This window comes from Mercurialis annua, linkage group LG5 (assembly GCF_937616625.2).
Source record: "Mercurialis annua linkage group LG5, ddMerAnnu1.2, whole genome shotgun sequence".
In the NCBI taxonomy this organism is placed as follows: domain Eukaryota; kingdom Viridiplantae; phylum Streptophyta; class Magnoliopsida; order Malpighiales; family Euphorbiaceae; genus Mercurialis; species Mercurialis annua.
The window spans coordinates 7,184,024-7,205,943 of NC_065574.1; the positions used below are offsets into that span (position 1 = coordinate 7,184,024).

General features: G+C 32.8%; 2 protein-coding genes across 4 annotated transcripts; both read right to left on the reverse strand.

Annotated features, from left to right (window-relative positions):
* Positions 1-6,453: 6,453 nt before the first annotated feature.
* Positions 6,454-14,985, reverse strand: LOC126682520 (sister chromatid cohesion protein PDS5 homolog D). 3 transcript variants are annotated; one of them, XM_050378240.2, is made up of 13 exons: positions 14,664-14,985; positions 13,071-13,274; positions 12,762-12,943; positions 12,002-12,128; positions 11,718-11,915; positions 9,858-10,796; positions 9,667-9,756; positions 9,417-9,490; positions 8,466-8,517; positions 8,171-8,257; positions 8,046-8,083; positions 7,241-7,303; positions 6,454-6,990 (listed from the first exon to the last, which is right to left on the reverse strand). In XM_050378240.2, the coding sequence occupies exons 1-13, from the start codon at positions 14,760-14,762 to the stop codon at positions 6,642-6,644; spliced, it is 2,502 nt and encodes an 833-aa protein (XP_050234197.1). In that variant the 5' UTR covers positions 14,763-14,985; the 3' UTR covers positions 6,454-6,641. The 3 variants fall into 3 exon arrangements, with proteins under 3 accessions (XP_050234197.1, XP_050234198.1, XP_050234199.1); XM_050378241.2 differs by having other exon boundaries at positions 13,071-13,354; positions 14,664-14,740; XM_050378242.2 differs by lacking the exon at positions 14,664-14,985 and adding an exon at positions 14,376-14,632.
* An 869-nt stretch (positions 14,986-15,854) lies between these two features.
* LOC126682307 (U-box domain-containing protein 44-like) lies at positions 15,855-20,277 on the reverse strand. The gene is made up of 4 exons (XM_050377944.2): positions 20,059-20,277; positions 18,552-19,797; positions 17,996-18,314; positions 15,855-17,549 (listed from the first exon to the last, which is right to left on the reverse strand). Exons 2-4 carry the CDS (start codon positions 19,782-19,784, stop codon positions 16,054-16,056), a joined length of 3,048 nt encoding a protein of 1,015 aa, XP_050233901.1. The 5' UTR covers positions 19,785-19,797; positions 20,059-20,277; the 3' UTR covers positions 15,855-16,053.
* Between the last annotated feature and the right edge of the window lie 1,643 nt (positions 20,278-21,920).

The following is a 21,920-nucleotide window of genomic DNA, read 5'->3' on the forward strand; positions in this document are numbered from 1 at the left end:
GTTGAATCACAAATAAAAAAAGTAGAAATATTGAATATTTTTGAGTGATTAATTTTATTTTATTTATAAATAATCTCAGTTAAAAATAAATTATAATGAGATATATGGACAATGCAACTTTTTTGTTTTTGAAGTATCTGACTTGAAACACTTGTTTTGTTCTTTTTGGGTTGGTGAAGATATATCATTTTCAAACCGAATCAAACTGAATAACTTTTTTTAAATCAAAACAAATTGAAATTACAAAAAAAAATTGTAAATCAAACTAATCAGCTCAGTTGATTTTTCACCGCTGGATTCAATTCTAAAATTTAATTAAATCTTCTTTTATATCTAAAATCAAACTAAATTAAAAAAAAATTGTAATACCAAATGAAATTTGTCGTTTATGTTTGATTTAATTCGGTTTTTATACACTTATATTAATACTTAATTATACATAGTGTTTAAAGAGAGAAGGCCTTTTAGAACATTTACACAAAGAGAAATTTTGAGAAGAAGTTTCAAAGGAAGAGAAAAGAAATGCAATGAAATCTAGTAGTTTGTAAGTTGGTAGTTGAAATTCAAAAGTCATACATAAATTACTTCGAACTAACAACTGTTTGAATCTGATCGTAGCATGACTGAGAGTACTTAATCGACGAATAGCTGATCAGTTGGTAAAAGAATCGATCGTAATTTTAATTTCAAATATTGGAACTAGAAAGAGCTCGATATATTGAAAAAATACATTTACGAGCTCGGAAATAAAGTTAGAATTATGTAACCGGATAATAATGTTCAATTTAAAATTTAAATATATTACTCAGTCTTATTTATTTATATATTTTTCATTTTACTCGCATATTTTAACATGTATTTTTTTTTAACAAAACATGTATTTTCCATGACACTTGAAATATTCAGCATGGATTTTCATTTAAGTTGCATAACGTTTTGAAATTTGGGCTTCTGAATGAGTCTAGTTCATGTTGAACTACTCTCCTAGTCAGCAAATTCGTAAAAAGAAAATTCATCTTAACAAAAGAAGCATAATCATTCAGAAAAATTTCATTTTTTTAATTTATATCACAATATTTTAAAATATTATTTTTGATCTAATTTTGATTAATATATTTCAATTATAGTCCATTATTTCTTTTTTTTTTTCAAAAAAAAAGTTATTTCTTTTATTTATGGTCCATATTTTTGTTTTTTGAATAAAAAGACATTAAAATCGACAAAGTTGAATAATAAATAAAAAAAAGAGTCAAATAATTCGCTACAATTTAAATGTATTTATTGAAAGTTTGAAATTAGTTTAAAATAGATATTTTTGAAAGGTTGAAATATAAACAAAAATTAAAAAAAAAATGAATAACTAGGCCAGAAAAATATAGGCGACAGAATTTTCAAAAATTACTTACATAAACCTAGTCGCCAAGTAGAATTATGAACCATTTACTAATGGTGAAACATGTGGCATTAATTAATGTGATAGCCGATCAATAAATATTACATTAATTCTAGTTAAAATATTACCAATTAATGTGACATACACTGATTCACATTAATGCATGCCACGTGTCTTAAGATCAGTGTTTTAAAATCGGGCCGGACTGACCGGTTAAAACGAGAATCAGCCACGGTCTAGTTTAAAATTATAAAAAAAAACCTAAAATCTATGGTTAACCGGATTGGAATGGATCGAATTAGATTGAATCTGTAAAAAATTGGAGATTGAACTGGACAACGAGAATTAGTGACGAAAAAATACGTCAATAATTCTAATTTTTTTCATGTTTTTAAAGTATTAAACCGGTTGAACCCGAAAACGGTGGTCTCACTGGTTTGGCCATCGGTTCAGTTTTTAAAACTCTGTTACGATAAATAAATGGTTTATAAGTTTACGTGACCAACTAAGATCACCTAACTATTTCTACAGATTTTCTTACAAAAGTAAAGATTGCGCATGATTTCCACCAACTCAACTGTCTCCTCATAATTCAACTATTTTATCTCTGCTTGAACCTTATTTTCAATTGAATTTCATTTACAATTAATTGAGTCCAGCTATTCTAATAGATTAAACTACTGTCTATAATTCTGAATGTATTAATATGTATGTTCAAACTGTAAAATTTAATTTTTAAGAGGGAGCACCACTAAGAGCGGAACTATCCTTAAGTTATGGTACGCTTCTAGAACCAAATTTGCTGTGTATTCAGAATTAGATGAAAGTTATGTCTAAATTGTTGACAAATTATAGATAAATTAGAATTAAGATTGGACTGGAAGAGAAAAATTTTGGAAGCCACCATAACTAGACAACATGATGGTCGTAGTGCAGCATGTGATGATCTACAATGGTATCTTTTTGTAATTCACTTTTTATCGCTTTAAATATCTTTAATATGTGCTTTTAAAAAAAATTAAAAATTAATAACACAAAATAGTTATATTTATAATTGTTTAAATTTATCTTGCTAAATTTAATTAATTGCTTTTAGTGATTGAATTTTTAAGGTTAAAGCACTTGCTAACCCCTATTTTGTAATTTTTTATAAAAGAAATAAATGTTGAATATATATGAGGTAAAATACCTTTAATCGATATATGAAAAGTATAATATAATTATACTTATTCATTAAATTTAAAAAGAAAATTAAAATTAAATTATATTTAAATAATAAAAAAATTATTGCTATAACTAAATTGCTATATTTGAATTTTTTTTTCACTCTAAATTAAATAAATTACTATAACTGAAATTAAAAAAATAAAAAATGAGTCAAAATTAAAAATTTAAAAAATAAGGCCACAAACAAAAAAATCAAAAAGATGAAATATTTTAGATAAAAAAATTTATAGTATAATAAAAATTAATTATAAAATAAAAAAAATTAGCAAATCAATCTATTAATTAAAATATTCACTGGGAACTCCATTATATTATATTATATAAATATAGATATAGATCAAAACAGCAATGCAACTTTTTTTATTGAAATATGATTTGAAATCTTAGATGATTTTTTGTTCTTTTAGGGTGGGTGAAGATGACTACAAGTACTTATGTTTATATTATAGATGACGAAAAACTTATACAACATTGCCACGAAGATACTTTAAGAAGAAGAAGTTTCAAAGATTAGAGAATAATTTTAACGATAGTAAAAATATTGGTTATAAATTTTTAGCTGGTAGTTGAAATTCAAGTCATATTAAATTAATAGGATAACAGTCACAAGAGTTTGGATTTATGCATCAGGATCGATTTACCTACACTTTATTATTTTAATAATTAAGGGCAATTTTTCCATTTTTAGCTCCATTAAGAATAAGATTATCTTATTCAGTCAATAAATTTATTCATTTTATACAGTTTTGTCTTTAATTTAATTGATTAAAGTAACTAAACATGAGTTAATTGATCCCGACACACGAGTTTATAGACCGAAATGACCCATTGGTCTATATCAATCCAAACCAACCAACTGTTTGATATTTTAAATAATATTTATAATATTTTAGAGTTAGTTGTTATAATTTATATTTAAGTGGTAGATTTGTAGGAAAGGCAAGTTTGAGCATGATATTTACCAACTCAATTACTAGTTCATGCTCCTCATAATTCAACAATTTCACCTGTTTCTTTTACATGGGCACTTGGAGATTTTTATTTAGCAAAGATTATATATAATGGGTGATTAAGGCAAACAAATTCATGAGCTATTTGGAATTATTTAACACTAATTTAGTGAAGCTCAACTTTAAGCTATTCGAATAATACCTAAACATTACAATTTTCAGGAATATTCAAATATATGATATTTAATTAATTTATCTTTTTTTATATATACTTTAATTAATATTTGAAATTTAATCGAATCTATCCAAATAAGCTCGAGTTCAAGTTCGAACTTAGATTCAACTCAATTTGAGTTTGTAAATGAGTTCACTTTATGCTTGATAATATTTTTACTTGAATCAATCGAACTCCTAAGTCGGTAAGTCCTAACTAAAAGTTTGAACAAAATTTATGTATGCTGGTCTATTTCAACACCATATTTAAATTTTAATTGAGAAAATTAGGAAAAATACTCCATTTTTTAAAATAATAGTAATGTTTACCTCAACAAGGAAAAGATTGAAAAAATACCTCACTTTTTTAGCACTTTTATTTTTTTACTCTAAACTCTTTTTTTATTATAATAATACTTCTTTTATATTATTTTTTACTCTAAATATTTATTTTATTACTTTAACACGTGTATTTTTTTTTGTTCTCTGATTTCTTCTCTCTCTATCTCTCTCTCTCGCTCTTCTTCTTCTTCTTCTCCATTTTCTTCTTTCTTTTCATTTTCTTTTCTTCTTTTTCTATTGTTCCGCCGTTGTTCCTTCATCGATCCGCCGTCGTTCCGCCATCACGCCGCCGTCGATCTACCATCTCGCCGCCATCGATCCACCGTTCTTCCATATTTAGTTTTAGCGATTTTTTTCTTAGATTGTGGTGATCATTACGATTTATTTTAATTCTTAGATCTATAAAAATTGCTCTTTATTTTTTTCAGTTTCAGATCTAAAAAATAGCATAAAAAACGATTTTATAATGGAAAAAACGATTTTCTGCAGAAAACAGCGTCTGATTATCATATCGGTATCACAATGACATTATCATATCATTATCATAACACTGTAAAAAAGAATTGTCAAAAAAATACTTGATTATCATATCGGTATCATTAACGTTAGCATATATGTATCATAATATTATCATATCAGTATCGTAATATTATACGTTTATGATAACAGTATGATAAGGTTTATAATAATAGTATCAAGAAAAGTGATTGATTATCATTTCGGTATCATTAACGTTAACATGTATGTATGATGGTTATCATATCAATATCATAACATTATACGGTTATGATAATAGTGTGATAAAGTTATGATAATAATGTGATGCAGTTATGATAATAAGATAAACAACGTTATGATAACAGTATGATAAATTTGATGATAATAATATGATACCCTTTGATAATAATATGATAAGGTATATTAAAATGTTATGATATAGTTATGATAAAGTACGTTATGATAATGTTATGATAATATATTGTTATGATAATGTTATGATAATATAATGTTATGATAAAGTACGTCATGATAATGTTATGATAATATACTGTTATGATAAAGTACGTCATGATAATGTTATGATAACAGTATGATAATCAAACATTTTTTTATAGAAATTTTTTTATTTTCTGCAGTGTTATGATAACGACATGATAATGTAGTGATAATGATATGATAATCAGACACTGTTTTTTCGCAGAAAATCGTTTTTTTTTTTGCAGAAAATTATTTTTTTCAGATGAAAATCGTTTTTTCTACAGATTTTTAGATCTGAAAACTAAAAAATTGTAAGATCGATATTTTTTAGGTCTGTAAGTTAAAGTAAACCATAAAAATTACAGAATCGATAATTTAAATCTCAAATAATAATGGAACGACGGTAATACGACGGCGGAGCGATGGCGAAGCGATGGCAGAGCGATGGCAGAGGTGATGGCGGAGAAATAATGAAGAAGAAGGGAACAAAAATTGAGAGAAAAGAACCATAGGAGGGAGAGAGAGAGAGAGAGAGAGAGAGAGAGAGAGAGAGAGAGAGAGAGAGAGAGAGAGAGAGAGAGAGAGAGAGAGAGAGAGAGAGAGAGAGAGAGAGAGAGAGTCATTAATGTGAGAGTAAAATTCTGAATATTTTGACACGTAGAGTACAAAAATAATTAGACAAAAATCCTGAGGTATTTTTAATATCTTTTTTACACTGAGGTAGTATTTCCTATTATTTTTAAATTTTAGGTAAACACCTAATAAGCCCATTTTAATTAGTAGTTCTGATCTATCTAAGCTATAATTTTATAATAATAAAGTGCATTTTATTAATAATTTTTTACTTTTGTCACTATAAACTTACATAATATGACCTTTGAAAACAAAATTAATAATTTTATTTGTACTAAAAATTGAAGCAAGGGTTATCTAAATCTTAAAATTATAATTTATCTAGTCCTCAATTCACCTGTTGGCATGTCTACATATTTTGCTGAATTTTCAATTGATATGTATGATTAAGTTTAAAATTATATTCGTAGTTCTAGTAATTTTCATATGGAATCATTACAATTAAATCTCCATACATAAGCATACTGAAAAATTTTATCTCCAAATCAAAACGAACCAATTTTTGGTTTCGGAAATTTCATTTTAATCTTTTTTTGATTTTTGGTACGATTCTATATTATAGATACAAATCAAAGTTTAAATACCAGCATCAGAAAAGAAAATCCAGATACAGTCAATAAAAATTTCTCCGAAATCGAAGGTTTAACTTAAAACTACTAATGGAGGGTAGACAGCAAATGATATACATAGGAAAACAAAGAAACTGAACAAATTGCATCAGAAGAACTAAAGATACTAATTTCTCATACCTCCATATAAGAGTTGAATTACAACATCTGAGTCCTAAAGGCTGCAAAATCATAATTGAGGTCAAAAGGCTTTAAACTGACACTATCCTGTACTAAAACCAAATTCACTAATATTTTCTAGCCTAAGCTTCTTCTTTTTCTGTACATACTTTTAAGTTAAGTAGTTTCATCTGAGTCCACTGATCTCCCTTCACTCTCTTGCTCACTCCTACTGGGTTGTCCGGTGAATTTCCTGTTAAGCATCGGATCCCCTTCCGGGGTGGCAGTATCTGAAGATTCATATGCATCTCCAGGACTTCCATCCCTGTACCGACTTTCATTCTCTGGAATACTTTCAGGATTTCCGTCATCAGATGGACTTGCATTCAGTGGTGTTACCCGCTCAGACCTGATATCACTTGTCGTACTTTGGATCTTCGGCTTCTTGATCGGCAATTTACCTTCACTGGCACTTTCGCTGCCGGATGTTCTAGCTTTTCTTTTGGAAATGGTATCACCTCCACTCCTAGAAAAGCATTGTAATCTTTTTAGTTAATGTATCAGATGTTAATGATCAAGAATTAATTGAAATATGAGCAGATAGCATTGACACATCATTCCATCAAACGTTTCTCATTTCTAGAACTTGGCGTTTCGGACACGAAATTTTATTTTTAACACAGAAAATATTAAAATAACACCGTTTTGCTGTGTCTGTGTCCAGAGGTCCCGATCCCATGTATGTTTCTGTGCTACCCAGAAATATGAAAACCAACCTTTTAAAACTAAATTTCAGCTGTTTGGCTGGCTCTGATTTCATTTCGCCCTTCTTCTGCAGTCTGCACATACAGTTCACAAGGCAAAGACATTTTAAAGATCAAACACAAGATATGGGAAGATAACCTTATGTTTCATACATAAAAGAGTAAATAAACCTAAGAACTTATACATATACGACAATGTGACCTTATTGTTGAGCATTAAGGATCTCAGTGTTCATAAAATATGTTGGTTTAAGTTCAAATAAAATTATGATCTACACTGTGTTCTGCAATATCAACGCGTATCTTTAATTTTTATTATTCGAAACAAAAGCTTTCATTTTTATACAATTCAAATCATCCACTAAAAATCTGAGAATGCCGAAACCCAAAAACAATAGGCATGGTAGGATGGATTTTAGCGTCCACGTCAACACTATCAAATTTTTAATAGGGATTCAAATTGAAAAAAGACAGACATTTGTGTTCAATTTACAAAAATTAAAACTTCATGTTGAAATTATAAAACACGCTGTTCATGATTTTATTTGCATTTAACCCAATTAAATTGTTACATTCTGTATTAAGCTTATAATAAAGAAACAGCAACAGCACTTGAAAATATGTAGCATTGCAGCTTTGCTCATCAAGACTTCAAATTTACATCCCAATACCATAGAAAGATCAATACATTTGAAGATGCAAGAAATCCCAGTTCTACAATTTTTCTAAGGAAAAAAATGTAAAACTTGAACTTGTAAGAAAAGTGGACAGCAGTGGTATTTAGCAATAGGAAAATTTTGAAAACTGAATAGCTTACCGATCAAAAGAAGAATTGGGAAGATCAGTTTTTTGCACCTGATAATATCATAAACACAACAGCAAGGCAAGTGAGCTACTTTGTAGAAATAAACGTACCGAGTGCAACAAAGTAAAAATACCTACTTTATCAAACAAATTATCATCTCCAATTAGTTCCCAACGTTCCTTTCTGAGTTTTAGTATCTCCAACTCGCCATCATCATACAACACCTAGACAACAACATATAAAATGTTTCAGAATTATGATACAGAGTTTATGAAATAAAGTTGCATCGTCTAATCCAAGAGAAGTTGCTTCTAGATGATTTTAAAGTAAAGTTGCTTAAGACATTTGAAGTGCCCCATAACCACGAAATTAATACATCAGGACTATTTGGAATAACTGGTCTTGTGATAAGGTTAGCGAGGGTCAGCTCACCGTATGCTTCCTTCTAATAGGGTTATAGGATTGAACAATTCCTCCATAAAACCTGCACAGCACCCAAAAATAATAAAAATTAAAAAATTAAAGAAAAGTGTCAATGTATTTAGAAAGGTTTAAAGTTAAGAATGATATCTATGAGTTATATAAGAGATTTGAAGAAAATTAAAGCACTTGTGAATAATCTATGATCTAGGTTCTCATTTAAAAACAAAATTCGTCATGTCAAATTTTTCTGTCTTTTTTTCTTCCTATGCATTTATTTGTGCTAAGGTGATTAGGCTTGATTGAGCGCACATGTAAAGCAAGTGGAAAATTCTCACACAGCAATGCAAAACATCCACCATCTCCTACATCATAGTCCCCAAAAGTTATGAAAAACAATTTGCAGTAATTCCTATTGGTAATTTAAAATTCAATGCCGGTAACTGAAACGGCATGCATGCTTTTTAGACACTTTAAATTTTTCCATTCTCCATGTTACACAAAGAATAATTACTTGCTAATTATAAATGTGTCAATCTCCTAGCCACCTTAAAAGCCTCAACCAATTCATACCTTCTTTTTGATCGGGTATTCTATTATACGCCAAAAATATCCTTGTGTCCTTTCTATTTACTAAATTTCCAATGTTAACACCTGCTATAGGTCCCTTCTGATAGATTTTATGGTGGAAACCTCGTATTATTTTAAGAGAAGCTCTAGATCTTTATTAATTATTAATGCTGCGAACATGAAATGCCAACATACATGGCATTCACAATATAGGTACATCAATCTCTTATGTCTGCACAGATAATCAAGAGCTATCAAACATGCAATAAAATCTAATATTTATGAATTCCTGCAGAAACTATTAATGCATTTTGATGCAAGATATCAGCTGAATATCGCTGAAAAATGAAACAAAAATGCAGAAAGAAAAGCATAATTAAATTAGAATCTCACTTCTTGTCCATTGGCCACCAAACTTTTATTCTTCTGCCAGTCAATTGCTCTTTAGGATTAGGAGTTTCAAGACGCTGAATTGGGTCAAATATGAATTAATAAACTGAAAATGTATAAAGTACACCAGATAGCAAATAACGGAAGTAGCAATTCAGTTAAATCATAAAAAAGAACAAAAATATAATTATTTTAATGATATAAGAACAGGGAAAAATATCAAACTGAAAAACAAGGGATAAACAGTCCATACCACTTCCTTCCTTGGTGTGTGCTTCTGATTGATACTGTTTGCAGGTATTTCTTCCTTGTAATTTTCAACTCTAAGAGATGATTTAGTTTTCTGTACAGTTGATTATAAGAAAAAAAATGAATCAAAAGCTCTTCACAAGTTAGTGCCAGTAGGGTGGCAAGAGTAGAACACGACTCATATCTATTTCATACCTTAATTCTAGACCTTGCAGCATTTACATTTGAGACACTGATCACCAAGTTTCTCTTCCTAGTATCTCTCTGGATAGTTAATCTGTCTTTTTCTGAGCTCCTTCGTCCTATCTGAGTTGACTGATGCAGCAGTTTTTCTTTAGGTCCACTCACAATGTTATCTTTCTCATTTGATAATAGATCTCCAGAAGGCTGCGATGTCTTTCTAGCAGTCTTTGCAGCAAGTTCCATGTTTCTTGGGCGCTTGTGTTGCTTTACTTCTGTGTTACTCCTTTCAGATTGCTTTCTCATGCTGATTTCATGTTCAGTTAGAGCTTTCTCCTCAGTTTCAGAATCTGAAAGTTCTGATACTTGCAAGGAACTAGGATCAGCATCGTGATTCGTATTGCTGGCATATTTCTTCAATCGGCCTCTTTTATGTTGAATTCCACCAAGAAGGCTCTGATCTGGTGATGGGATAGAAGCACCTGCGACTCCGCCAGTTTCTGATGTCAATCTCACGAGTTCAGTAGCATGAATTGATGGCAGATTTAATTCCTTTGAATCTGGATTACCTAAGCGCGTATCTATTTTCTTGCTAGGACACTTCTTTTCACGGGGTACTTTTACGCCTTTTCTGCCCGTAGGAATCCAACAATGCAAGTAGCCTTCTTCTGGATTCATTGACAAATTAGGTTTCCACCCTCTTTTCCTTGGGACAGTCTCGGGCTCCATTTCCAGCTTAACTTCAGAATAAGCATTTTCTTGCACCTCAGCACTTCCATTATGCTGGATAAGAGAACAATGCTCCGGTTTTTTTATAGAATTATCAATAACACCATTTTCAGCATTTCTGGCTGATGCATTTTCATTACTTGTTGTTGGCCTAGGAATAATATCCACAACATGGAGAACTTCTCCAGGTGAGGCAGCATTTGGTGATGGCTGCTCCTTAGTAACCTTAACAAGAGAAATTGAATATTCCAGTAATTAATTAGTCAAAACATACACTGAAGTTACCCAGACATATGTTGCATAAGACACAGAAAAGCTAAGCATACACTCCAAAGAAACTGGATCATATTCTTTCTCACTTTTCTTCTCACACTCCTTTACAAATTTTAAAAAAATGGTATAGAGATGATAAATGTAATTTCTTCTAAAAATCCATTTTTAACCCATATCATTAGTTATTTAATAATGTAAGGCATGTCATCATGTAGCGAAGTAATCTATGGGGCTATGCATTATTCTTTCCATTAAATTCTTAGTTTCTTTACAGTTGAATACATTCCTTTTATTTGCTAGCGGTCAGCTATTGGGTTAAAACATTTCCAGCCATCAACTTTTTGAGTTTGTTTGGACCTAGGTGATTATGTATATCACTTATCAGTAAAAGACTGTATGAATTGTAATAGTATCAGGACTTTCACATCTTCTTAACCCGAAATGGCCGGGGAGAGGAAAGGTTCCTTTTTTGGGGTACTCCCGTGAACAGATCCAGTGGAGACAGGGTGGGGCTTGTAGCTCAGAGGATTAGAGCACGTGGCTACGAACCACGTTGTTGGTAGTTCGAATCCCTCCTCGACCACAACCGGCCAAAAAGGGAAGGACCTCTCCTTATGGAGGTAGGAAAATCATGATCAGGATAATTTGTTAAAACTATTCTAGACTATATACACCATCTCCCCTCTGAAAATTGAAAGATTCTCCACAAATTAACTCAGGAAGAAAGGAAAAATGAAAGTTAGGATTTGCAGCAAACTAATAAATCTCCATTTCAGTTTTATCATCAAAGCAATTTTAAAATTCCAAGAGAACTAATACAAAGAAATATACAATTGCACTTCATATAGACATAGAAAGGAAAAGTAAAAATACCAAATGGTCTGCAGAACCATTGACATGATGACAAACCAAAGTAGGAGCCTCATCCCGGCATAGAGAAGCAACTATTGGAGCATACTCATCAAAAGCTCTGCTTTCAGACTGCATTGCCTCTTTGAGATAGGGTTTAAGTTTAGCAGCAGAATTAATTATAACTTTCTCCCCAAGCTTAGATGCAATAAGAGAAGCACTCTGCAACATCATTATAAAATAAATTGCACAATCCCATTGAACTGGTCAAAATCAATATTATACTTATATACTTATGAAATAGATACCTGATTTGCTTTTTTCACACTGGCCAAAAGAGCAGTTAGAAGATCCGTCGATATGTCATAACTTTCATCTATTATCAAGGTCATTATTGTTGCCATGGCTAAGTATACAGCATGTGGATGGTTGGACCTTGAAACGGAAAAAAAAAAAGCTATCATATGTCACCCATATGTAGAAGATAATTTAAGCATTTGCAAGCAACTAAAATGAAAAGAGAGAAACAGGTCTCGGGTTTAAGCTATGCTACTTCACCAAAAAGGGGTAAACAGCTCTGAGGATTAAGGTATCCTACTTCACTAAAAAGAGAAATAGGACAACTTTCTTTTTTTATCTTAAGTAAATGAATGAACCCTATACAGCGTCTACCACTTCCATTACCTATTTTAATTGCTAGTTTCTTACTCTTTTTTTCTTGAATGACAAGGAATCTACAACTGCTTTTCAAGAAAGCAAACTCTGGATCAATAAGCACAGTTACCCCACTCATTAACACGTGCATATTAAGTTTGCTTCATTTTAAATCACTTCTGACTCCAAAGGCTTGGCAAAGTCGAGCATAAAAGCCTTGTCATTTTACTGGTAATCAATCGGACACATGGAATGCAAAAGCTGCAGTTTATGGCCAAAGTCACTATGAAGATATTATCATTGTGGGGAATGGTACAATGTTCAAATAACTTCAATTTGAGTAAACTGGCATACTTTTCAAATTCGCGATGAGATTTTGCAATAAATTGATATAGATATTAGCAACACTCTTACCTAATAATCTTCAGGAAGTGTTGAAACATTTTTACAGTTAGTTCATCCAGCTGTAGGTCCAACATGATCAAGCATGATCTGACTTTTGAAACAGTTTCAAGAACTGAGACTGCCTTCGTGTAACAGCGACCAGACACATGGGACAATTTTTCAAAAGCTGCTACAGTCAAATAAAAATATTCCTGCTCACCAATGAAAAAAGAGACCACCAAGAGCCGCACAAACCATCTTTAAGCACATTTATTGATTTTTTTGTAATTAACTGAATGCCACGAAATTACAAAATCAGTTTTTCGCTGTTAATAATACCTTCATATACTCGTCACTGTAAGGAGGCTCTGGTGCTGTTATTCTTGTAATTTCACTGATACAAGATGCAACTGAGACCTTCACATCTTCATCAGAGTGCTTCATGAGGGCATCAGAGATCAAGGCCTTCATGGAGGGTAAAACTGCCTCTTGCATTGATCTTGAGGGTTCTTGCTCCACATTTATAAGCAAATGCTCAAGTTTCTGGAACAATAGATAAAACCAGTCCATGAATGAATACACTCACCTAGATATAAAGTGTACAGAAGACATCCAAAAGCCATCTTTACAAACAAAAGAAAAAAAAATGTTATTTAATGATCTGACGTTCGATTAAAGCATGTAACGTTCAGAAAATGAACTGTAAGACGTTGAATATGAAGCACAAAGACAGTAGCTATATTATCATTGTAAAAAACAAGAAAACTAAAGATGCTTTCATCCGAAAGATCTCCATAAAGAAAATTTAAAGACATTGCCAAAACTCAGTTATTGTTGGATGTAGCATTAACCAAACAATATTTGGAATTAAGCCTTAGCTAAGTTGAGAAAACTGTCACCATTGTTATTCATCCCCACCAAATATTAAATACTTGGCATCTCCTTGATATTTTAATTACTCTATTTGTTTCAGCAAACATTAATATCATATTTTTGAAGGTTCTAGTGTTTTGCTCTCTGTCAGCTAACAGAATCACTAAGAGAATTGCGACTCGTCCACCTACCTACCCATTACTACAATAAAAATCTCTACAAGCAGTCATGCGCTGAGCTCAAAACTCAACAATATTCAAGAACAACCCGATCGATATCAAGATTATCAGCTTCACCACACACTCCACACTCCCAATCCTCCAGAGATGAAAATTTTACCCAGATAATCAACAAAACTTCAACTCATGTGGTTACTCCAGAGTTGTTATCAGAAAGAAAACAACACCGAGAGTAGCTCGTAGACATTAATAGCATATTACAGGGCAGCCCAGCACGGGTTTTCAAGAAGTCATACAAATAATGAGCCATTAACAGACATGTGAAACCTTAACACTAGTTAAACTATCAAGCACGCACCATTAAAAAAAAAACTTTTCTCATTCCAAGACCAAGAAATTAAAATGAATTGAGGACCCCTCCCAACCAGTGGTCAGCACATATATGTATCATCAACCAGTAAAGCCCTTGCTGTACTCCATTAGCATTCCAGTGGGAAAAAAGGACATCCATGAGTAACCCCAAATAAAACAAAACTCTAAATTTACAACAACAAGAAACATAGCACAAGTGATAAAAATAAAGCATATATACCCACAACAAGAAACAAAGCCTCTACCAATGAGCTATATGTCAAACAATATAAGCGCTAAGCAGCATTCTGCTAGGTCGTGGTTTCAATTCCTCCCACAAGCGCTCGCCCCTCCCCAACCCAATGATCAAAACAAAATCATCTATATCAATGTAATTTCAGGCATATAAGATTGAACATTCTCAATTCCAATCACCAAATTTCAACATAAACAATACAATAAATCAATCAAAACCCAAAAACACAAATAAGTGAATAAGTGAATAAGCATAAGAGGAAAAGGGCATTACATCAAGCAAATCCACAAGCTCATCAATAGATGATGGAGGGTCTAAAAGTTCATTCCCAGTCTCTTTAAGTTGCTGCTCAAGCTCTATCTCACTAACCATTTTTAAACAATCCCTAAAAAAATAAACTTTTTTTAACTTAAAGAAAGGCCCAGGTGAAGGGTCTCTGTGTTAGCAAAATGTAAAGCATGCAGAGCAGGTATTGGTGAAAAAAAGGATGCAAATTGGAAATGTGAATCAGCTCTGTGTTTTGAATGGTAATCCTATTCTGCAAATAACAGTAAATGGGTACTTCTTGTTGGCTCTCACTTTTTTTTTTTTTTTCTTCCTCAGCAATTTCATTTGCCTCTGTTTTATATTCGTACGTCCTATTTTCAATAAAGTACAATATCGCCCCTTGATGTAGTGCCCTTTTAGTTCTGTTGCATAGGGACCTACATGGAATTTGATACCTCTTCATGTAAAAAAGAAGAGAGGCGAACCTGACTCTCGAACTTGTGTTTTTAGGGTCTAGTGACCTCTGATTTCGTATCTCAAACGCGTGACTTATTTGATCTCGAGGCATAAACTTTAGAATCCATGGTTCATATATTTGTGAATACCGCTTTCTCGGCGTTCTCTCGCTTGAATTCCCTCTCCTAAAATCTCCAAATTGACTTAAAAAATTAAAAGTGGTTTATATTATTTGACCTTAAAAGTTCAAGACCGGATTGATTCTTCATAGTAATTTTATTTAGGATGATACGTAAAAACTAAAAAATACAGGTATTATTATAGAGTAGTAGGAAATAAAAACAAAATTAAATTAAATTATTTAAATAAGACTTATCCCCTTAAAAACTCCTCACCTTTTACCCCCAATTCGTTTGCACCCTCACATTGTAAAACCACCAAATATACCCAAATTACGACCTTTTACTTTCAATTGCACCCTCAAACATTAAATTGATCTCTTTTCACTTGAAAAAATAGGTTTATTTTTGTTTTAAATAAAATATTAAGTCCTATTTTAAAATATATGTTAAAATTTAAAGTATTGATTTGAACATTTTTCAAGTGAAAAGAGGTCAATTTAATGCTTGAGGGTGCAATTGAAAGTGAAAAGTCGTAATTTGGGTATATTTGGTGGTTTTACAACGTGAGGGTGCAAACGAATTGGGGGTAAAAGGTGGGGGGATTTGAAGGGGATAAGCCTTTAAATAATGAAGAATACTTAATCTAATTAAAGATCATTTACAGTCTAATTGCAACATGTACTTGAATTAGAGGGATTAGTTACTCTATAATAACATGTAATAAGATCACCAAATTACATATATGGCGAGACTTTATGTACTCATTTACAAAAAAATCCTGATTGATGAGCAAAAAGAGCAATTCAGGAGGATCTTTTTTATCCAAATATTCCAGGCAGAAGAGATGTTGATGATCTAGAAAAGCGTTCGATGAGCGCAAGAACTTTCGCAGCCTTTCTTCCCATACGACCATTATCCTCGTAAATGTTTCGTCCGGTCAGACTAATTAGTCGAATCCGGGTTGTTGATTTATAGTGTTCCACCATTTCCTTTGACAGGAACACCTTCTCCAGAAATCCTAAAGCCTCTTCTTTCAGAGAATCTGATCCCCAATTCAAAGTATCTAGCACAGGCTTTATGGCATCAGCCTCATGTAACACATTGGCCCCTCGGTTAGGACAACCCCGTTGAACCAACGTCGCGAGTGTCTGAATTGCTTCATGAGCAGTTGCATCAACCTGGCCCTGTAGGAGATCGACCAATGCAGGCAAAGCATTTGCTTCCATGAGACAAAATGTAGTCTTCACGCTGCAGATACCTGCATGCGCTGTGCATAGATGAGGACGACGTGTTGGCCTAAAACACCAAAAGCCGGTTGGTTTAGACACAACAACAAGCTTTGGACTGCTCACTGAAAGATCACCAATAAGAGCTGCAGCTCTTGCCTTTGCCGTTACAGAACCGGTTCTCAGTAAGTCTACGAGTAAAGGGTAAGTTCCTTGTTCAACTACAATCCGCTGTGATTCGACATTTGATGGATCAGTGAACCTAAAGAGTGCACTTAGAGCATTTTCTTTTGCTTCCATGGTCCCTGTTCTTATAATGTTGACGATTGCATCGAGCCCATTCAATACAATTAGCTTCTGAGTCAGGGTTACCTCAGATTTTGGAAGATTGGCCAATAAGCCAGCAGCAGCCTTCTGTACATCACTCTTATCATCACTCTCGAGATATCCCACCAGCGCCTCGAGTCTTCTTGGCTTAAGCAAGTAATCCACTACTCCTTGCGGTTCATGATGCGAGAAGAGGAAGAGAAGATTAATGGCAATCTCTCGAATTTCTGAGTTTGTATCATCGAGAAGAGAAAGTATTAAAAATACACCATCAACAGTGAGAACTGCAGTCTTAACCAATCCTACGTCAAGATTGCATATCCCAAAGAGTGCTCGTAAAGCAGGCCTCCGAAGATTATGGGATGAGCTCGGGACCTGAAGCAAAGCTAACAAATTGGTGATGATTGGTTCTAACTCGAGCTGATTTCTGTTCTCATCAACAAGAAATTTCATTCCAGCATCATCAGAAGCAAATTTCTCAAGGATTTCAGCACATTTTACTTTAAGAACATTTCGTACGTGGGATGAGAACATTAATTTTAAAACAAGAGAAAGCCCACCAGCAGCCGAAATAAGCTCTTTATTGGCATCGCAATCAGATAGCTTCACCAAAGCAGACAAGGACAACTCTTTTGATTCAATACTTCCTGATCCTACCATTTCAAGCAAAGGAGGTATTATTCCTTCTTCACCAAGTAGCTTCAAATCCAACTCCATATTAACTATAGCTCGGACCATTGATATCCTTGAAGACTCCGGACCTGAAAATTTTACAAGAAAGCGAACAACACATCAAGTTTTCACTCTTAACAACAATAATCAGTCATGCGCTATTAAGCTACAAACAAAAAGAAACATAAGATAAATCTACAAGAACAACTCAGTCTATGATATATCTCATACAAAAAGGGTATGCATGGTGGCTTCATAGACCTCAAGGCATCATATATTGTGCTTCGGTTATTGTCTATTACAACAAGCTATAAATAAGACAATCTGTAATGCAATAGACACCTTGTTAGTTAACTACTTTAGCTTGCAAGTCACATTGCTATTTAAATGTACACTTGCACAGAGCAACTCTCTTCAGGGTCTGGGACTTAAGAAGAAGCTATGACCTCCAAGCAGAAAATGACATTAAATGGTAGATTTGGTATCAAACAGAAGATAGCATTTCAAGAGCTCTAGATGGGAACAGTTCTCTAACCTTGTATAATCCGCTCAACGAGCGGTTTATACCAGCCTGACTTTGCAGCACGAGATATACTCTCCTCGTCGATTTCAAAAAGTTTATTCAAGATTTTTGTTGCATAGACAGCTGATTCCCTGACAGGACCATTCAAGAGGGTGACAAGGAAAAGAATTGAACTGCACTGTTGAGAAAGTTTCCTGCACACAGACACATTCCAACCAGATCTCTCTTGCAACAACTCAAATAGCAATTCTACAGCAGCCTTTGAGATACTGGAGTCGCGCACTAAGCAAGGAATGATGAGATCCCATCCCTCATAGCTGACCACTTTTTCCTACAACATTTGGTTCAGAAATTGAATTTAAAATACCAAAAATTAATTTGTTTGTTGAACATATCTTTGTCCCGATAGTAAGATTTTTTCAAATAGAACAGATAAAACTGTATGACATAAACTAATACCTCACAGCTTCTCATCAATAACTGATTACAGCCAAAATAACAAAAGTAGCAGTGGAATGACTATAAATAATACAGCAATTTTATTCTGGAAATTTAATCAAATCCTTACCTTATTCCTTGGATGGCTTTCAACAATATCCTTTAGAGTAATTAAAATCTTCCTCTTTACATCTTTATTGTGAGAGCAACCAAGGATGGAAATGATGATATCCGTCAAACCTCCTATAGAGATCCAGTCCTTGTTTATAGAATTTTCTCTCATGAGATCCTGCATGTGACTTAGAGCATCTTCCACATAAGAGTCAACATCTGATAACAACTTTGCCCTGCAAGCTCTGATTCTAAGGCAGTAATTTCGTTCTCTCCATTCCTCTATTGATTGTCTAAGTCGGATGTTAGATCTCAAAGTCGTATCCTCTAGAATGTCACCAGTTTCCGGGTCAATTCTCTCTCCACCGTCAATCCAAGCTTCGATAGCAGCTCTCTCACATGTAGTGCCAGTGCAAAGGCTGACAGGATCATCCATCACATTCCCGTTTATACGACAAAGGAAAGGAGTAAGAGGAGCTATATATTCCTCCCTCTCATCATATTGCCCTATAACCTGAACTCTCTGAAAATACTGCTTCTTGACTTCTTCGAAATCTCTGGCAGCATCAGCTCGAGAAAGCAGCTCAATAACCTGCTCCAAGAAGAGAACTTCAGCCCTTTCTTTCCGGTTGGCCGCTTCTTCTTTTTCCTTTCGAAAGCTTGCAAGTTCTTTGCTAATCTGTGAAGGTTCTACAGGTACCCCAACAGCACGTGCAATTTCATCGAGCATGTCATTTGCAAAACCTTGATCAAGTTTCTGATCACGAAGACCTTGGTTCAACTTATCAACAATTTGAAGCTGCGAGTATGATGCTTCAAATTCTACCCTTTGCATTTCATTATGTAGCCTATTCACCTGGTCAGATATCCCTGCAAGAACTTCCGTGTTTGCAAGGGATAACGCAGCTAAAGACCTCCCAATATCCCTTGTCACTTCTTGTATCTCGTTCACAATGTGCCGGCACTTCACCAGTAAGTAGAAACGGGCTCGATTCTTATACTTATCAACCAACTGATTTGCCTTCCTGACATCTGCTTCAAGTGATTCAAGTGCTAACCTGGCAGCTTGACAATCATTCAGTTTTTGAAGCTGCAATTCTTTTAACACGGGTTCGATGTCAAACAGATGCTTTGACAGAACCTTGAAACTTTTAGTCTCAATCACAACATCTTTTGCAGCCTGAGCTGTCTTAAGGACTTGGTTTGTTAGCACAGCCAAGATGGTCCCTATAGGTATGAGCTCCAGAGCCATATATTCCAATTCTCTAATGACAGTTCAGCCAAGAAAGTTGGTGTTAGTTGTATTCCCATATAACACTTCACAATAATATTAACATTTATCAAAACTTGAACATTTAAAGGACTTTTTTTACAGTTTGCATCAAAAAAAACCTTAAATTATTGCTCTACAACAAAACCATCCTGTGATTATGAGTAAGAAATTCAATTGGGTACAATCATTTCACTAAAAACACAAAGAAATTGACAAAAAGAAGCCAAATTGAAAGAAAAATAGAAAATTAAACCTGTGTTGAGTAGAGTCAGCAGTAATAATAAGTTGCAGGAAAAACAGAGATAATATGATGGTGATAATAATGAGCTGTGATTCTTCATGGTTGTGGCTTTATAAGAGTCTCTGCTTGACTTGTTTGTCGCAAGTCAATGTAGAAGATTAATGGCATTAGTTCACAGAGAAAATTTCTCTGTTTGAAAATGTCCGAGAAACTTCAACTTGGGAAAGAAAAGGACTTAAGCTAATCACATTTTTAGTCCTTCAAATTATTATTTTATTATTTTTATTTTTTGTAGTACTAATTTAATCCAAATTAAGCAATCAAATCCTTTTTTATACATTTTAAAAAAGTTTCTCTAAAGTTCAAAAATATTATTCTGAAATTGGTGGTATCACTTCAATAAATTATTAGTGGCTATGTTTTCCTTCAAAGTTGACTAGAATAAGGAATTGTTTTTGTGAAATTTGTGTTCAGGAGGCATCATTTTATCAAGATGGGCATTCTCTTAAATCTGTCAATTTTGATTAAACAGTCTACATTTATCAATTTCAAAAATCAATGTCGAGATTAGTAGATAAATATTTTTAATTAATTGATTAAAATTACTAATGAGTTATAGCTCAAATAAGCGTTGGACAGCAATTTGCTAGGTCTTATGATCGATTCTTTCTACAAGAGCTCCTCCTTCCCATAATTATCAAAAAAAATATTAAGGATTGATTAAAATTAATAAATAATTTATAATAAAGTTGGTATGAATTAATTGATTATGAAGCAAGTTTAAGAAATAAATTAATAATTAAATATCTTATTCGTACAGGTAAATATGTTTTAAACAATATATTAATTCGGTTTTTAAATTAGTGATTTGTTTAAATAAACTAATATATGCCATTTTAATAAAATGAAAATAATATTTTTTATATTTAGGCTAATAATATGAACAAATAAAGAGACTAAGATAATCTAATTTTGTTATTAATGCATCTAAAAATAGTAAGTCGGATTTTTAATTAATCTAAAAATGACAAATATTGCTCTTTGTTCATAAAAATAGTTGAGTGTGAATTATTTTATTTTAATTATAAATTTAAAAATCGGACTATATTTGACAAGAATTTCCATACAAATCTAGCAAAGCCTGCAATAAAATCCAAAAATAGAAAAACTCTAATTTTTAATATTTAAATTTAAACATCATCATCTCTATCAATAATTTTAATTAAAACGTAGCAAACCTGTCACTTTTAATCAAACAATCTAAATTCATTAATTCTAAAAATTAATAGCTAATTAATAAATTAACAGATTAAAATTGATAAACTTAAGAGAATAATTTATAATAAGTTATTTTTAATTAATTGATTATTGATGGATACCGAATCCTATAGTAAATATAATGGAGCCGAGTCACAGGAGATCCACTCTCAGGTGATACCGGACTTCCCCTAAAGATCCGAAGATATGAAGGATACGCCGAATCCCTTAAGATTCGGTGATATGCTAATAAAGATCGAATCCTTAGAGATTCGGAGATATGCCAATAAAGACCGAATCCCACATGATCCGCCCAAAGCGCGTTAGGTCCGGGATTCGGATAATCGACTAAGAATGGAAGTATTGTCCTATTCGGACACAAACACTATATATGGAAGGATAACCTCTACTTTAGGAAGATAAGACTATTTAGGAAGACGTTCCTAAATAGGACTCTTATCAGATTAAGGTAGATCGCGACAAATCAGGAGAATCCCTACGATATCGCCGAATCCCTACAAAGTAGGATTCACCTGCCTAATACGACTCTACTAGGTATATTCGACTACTATAAAAGGAGCACGAGGCATGCCTAGAATCACAATTACATTCATATA

Excerpts from the sequence above, each read along its gene's own strand:
- LOC126682520 (XM_050378240.2), bottom strand. The coding sequence starts at position 14,762 with ATGGTTAGTGAGATAGAGCTTGAGCAGCAACTTAAAGAGACTGGGAAT. Across the intron at positions 12,129-12,761 it reads CACTTCCTGAAGATTATTAG|GTCCAACCATCCACATGCTG; the intron begins GTAAGAGTGTTG and ends TTCCGTTTCAAG. Across the intron at positions 9,757-9,857 it reads CTGCAAGGTCTAGAATTAAG|AAAACTAAATCATCTCTTAG; the intron begins GTATGAAATAGA and ends TCAACTGTACAG.
- LOC126682307 (XM_050377944.2), bottom strand. The coding sequence starts at position 19,784 with ATGGCTCTGGAGCTCATACCTATAGGGACCATCTTGGCTGTGCTAACA. Across the intron at positions 18,315-18,551 it reads AAAGCCATCCAAGGAATAAG|GAAAAAGTGGTCAGCTATGA; the intron begins GTAAGGATTTGA and ends CAAATGTTGTAG. Across the intron at positions 17,550-17,995 it reads CGTTGAGCGGATTATACAAG|GTCCGGAGTCTTCAAGGATA; the intron begins GTTAGAGAACTG and ends TAAAATTTTCAG.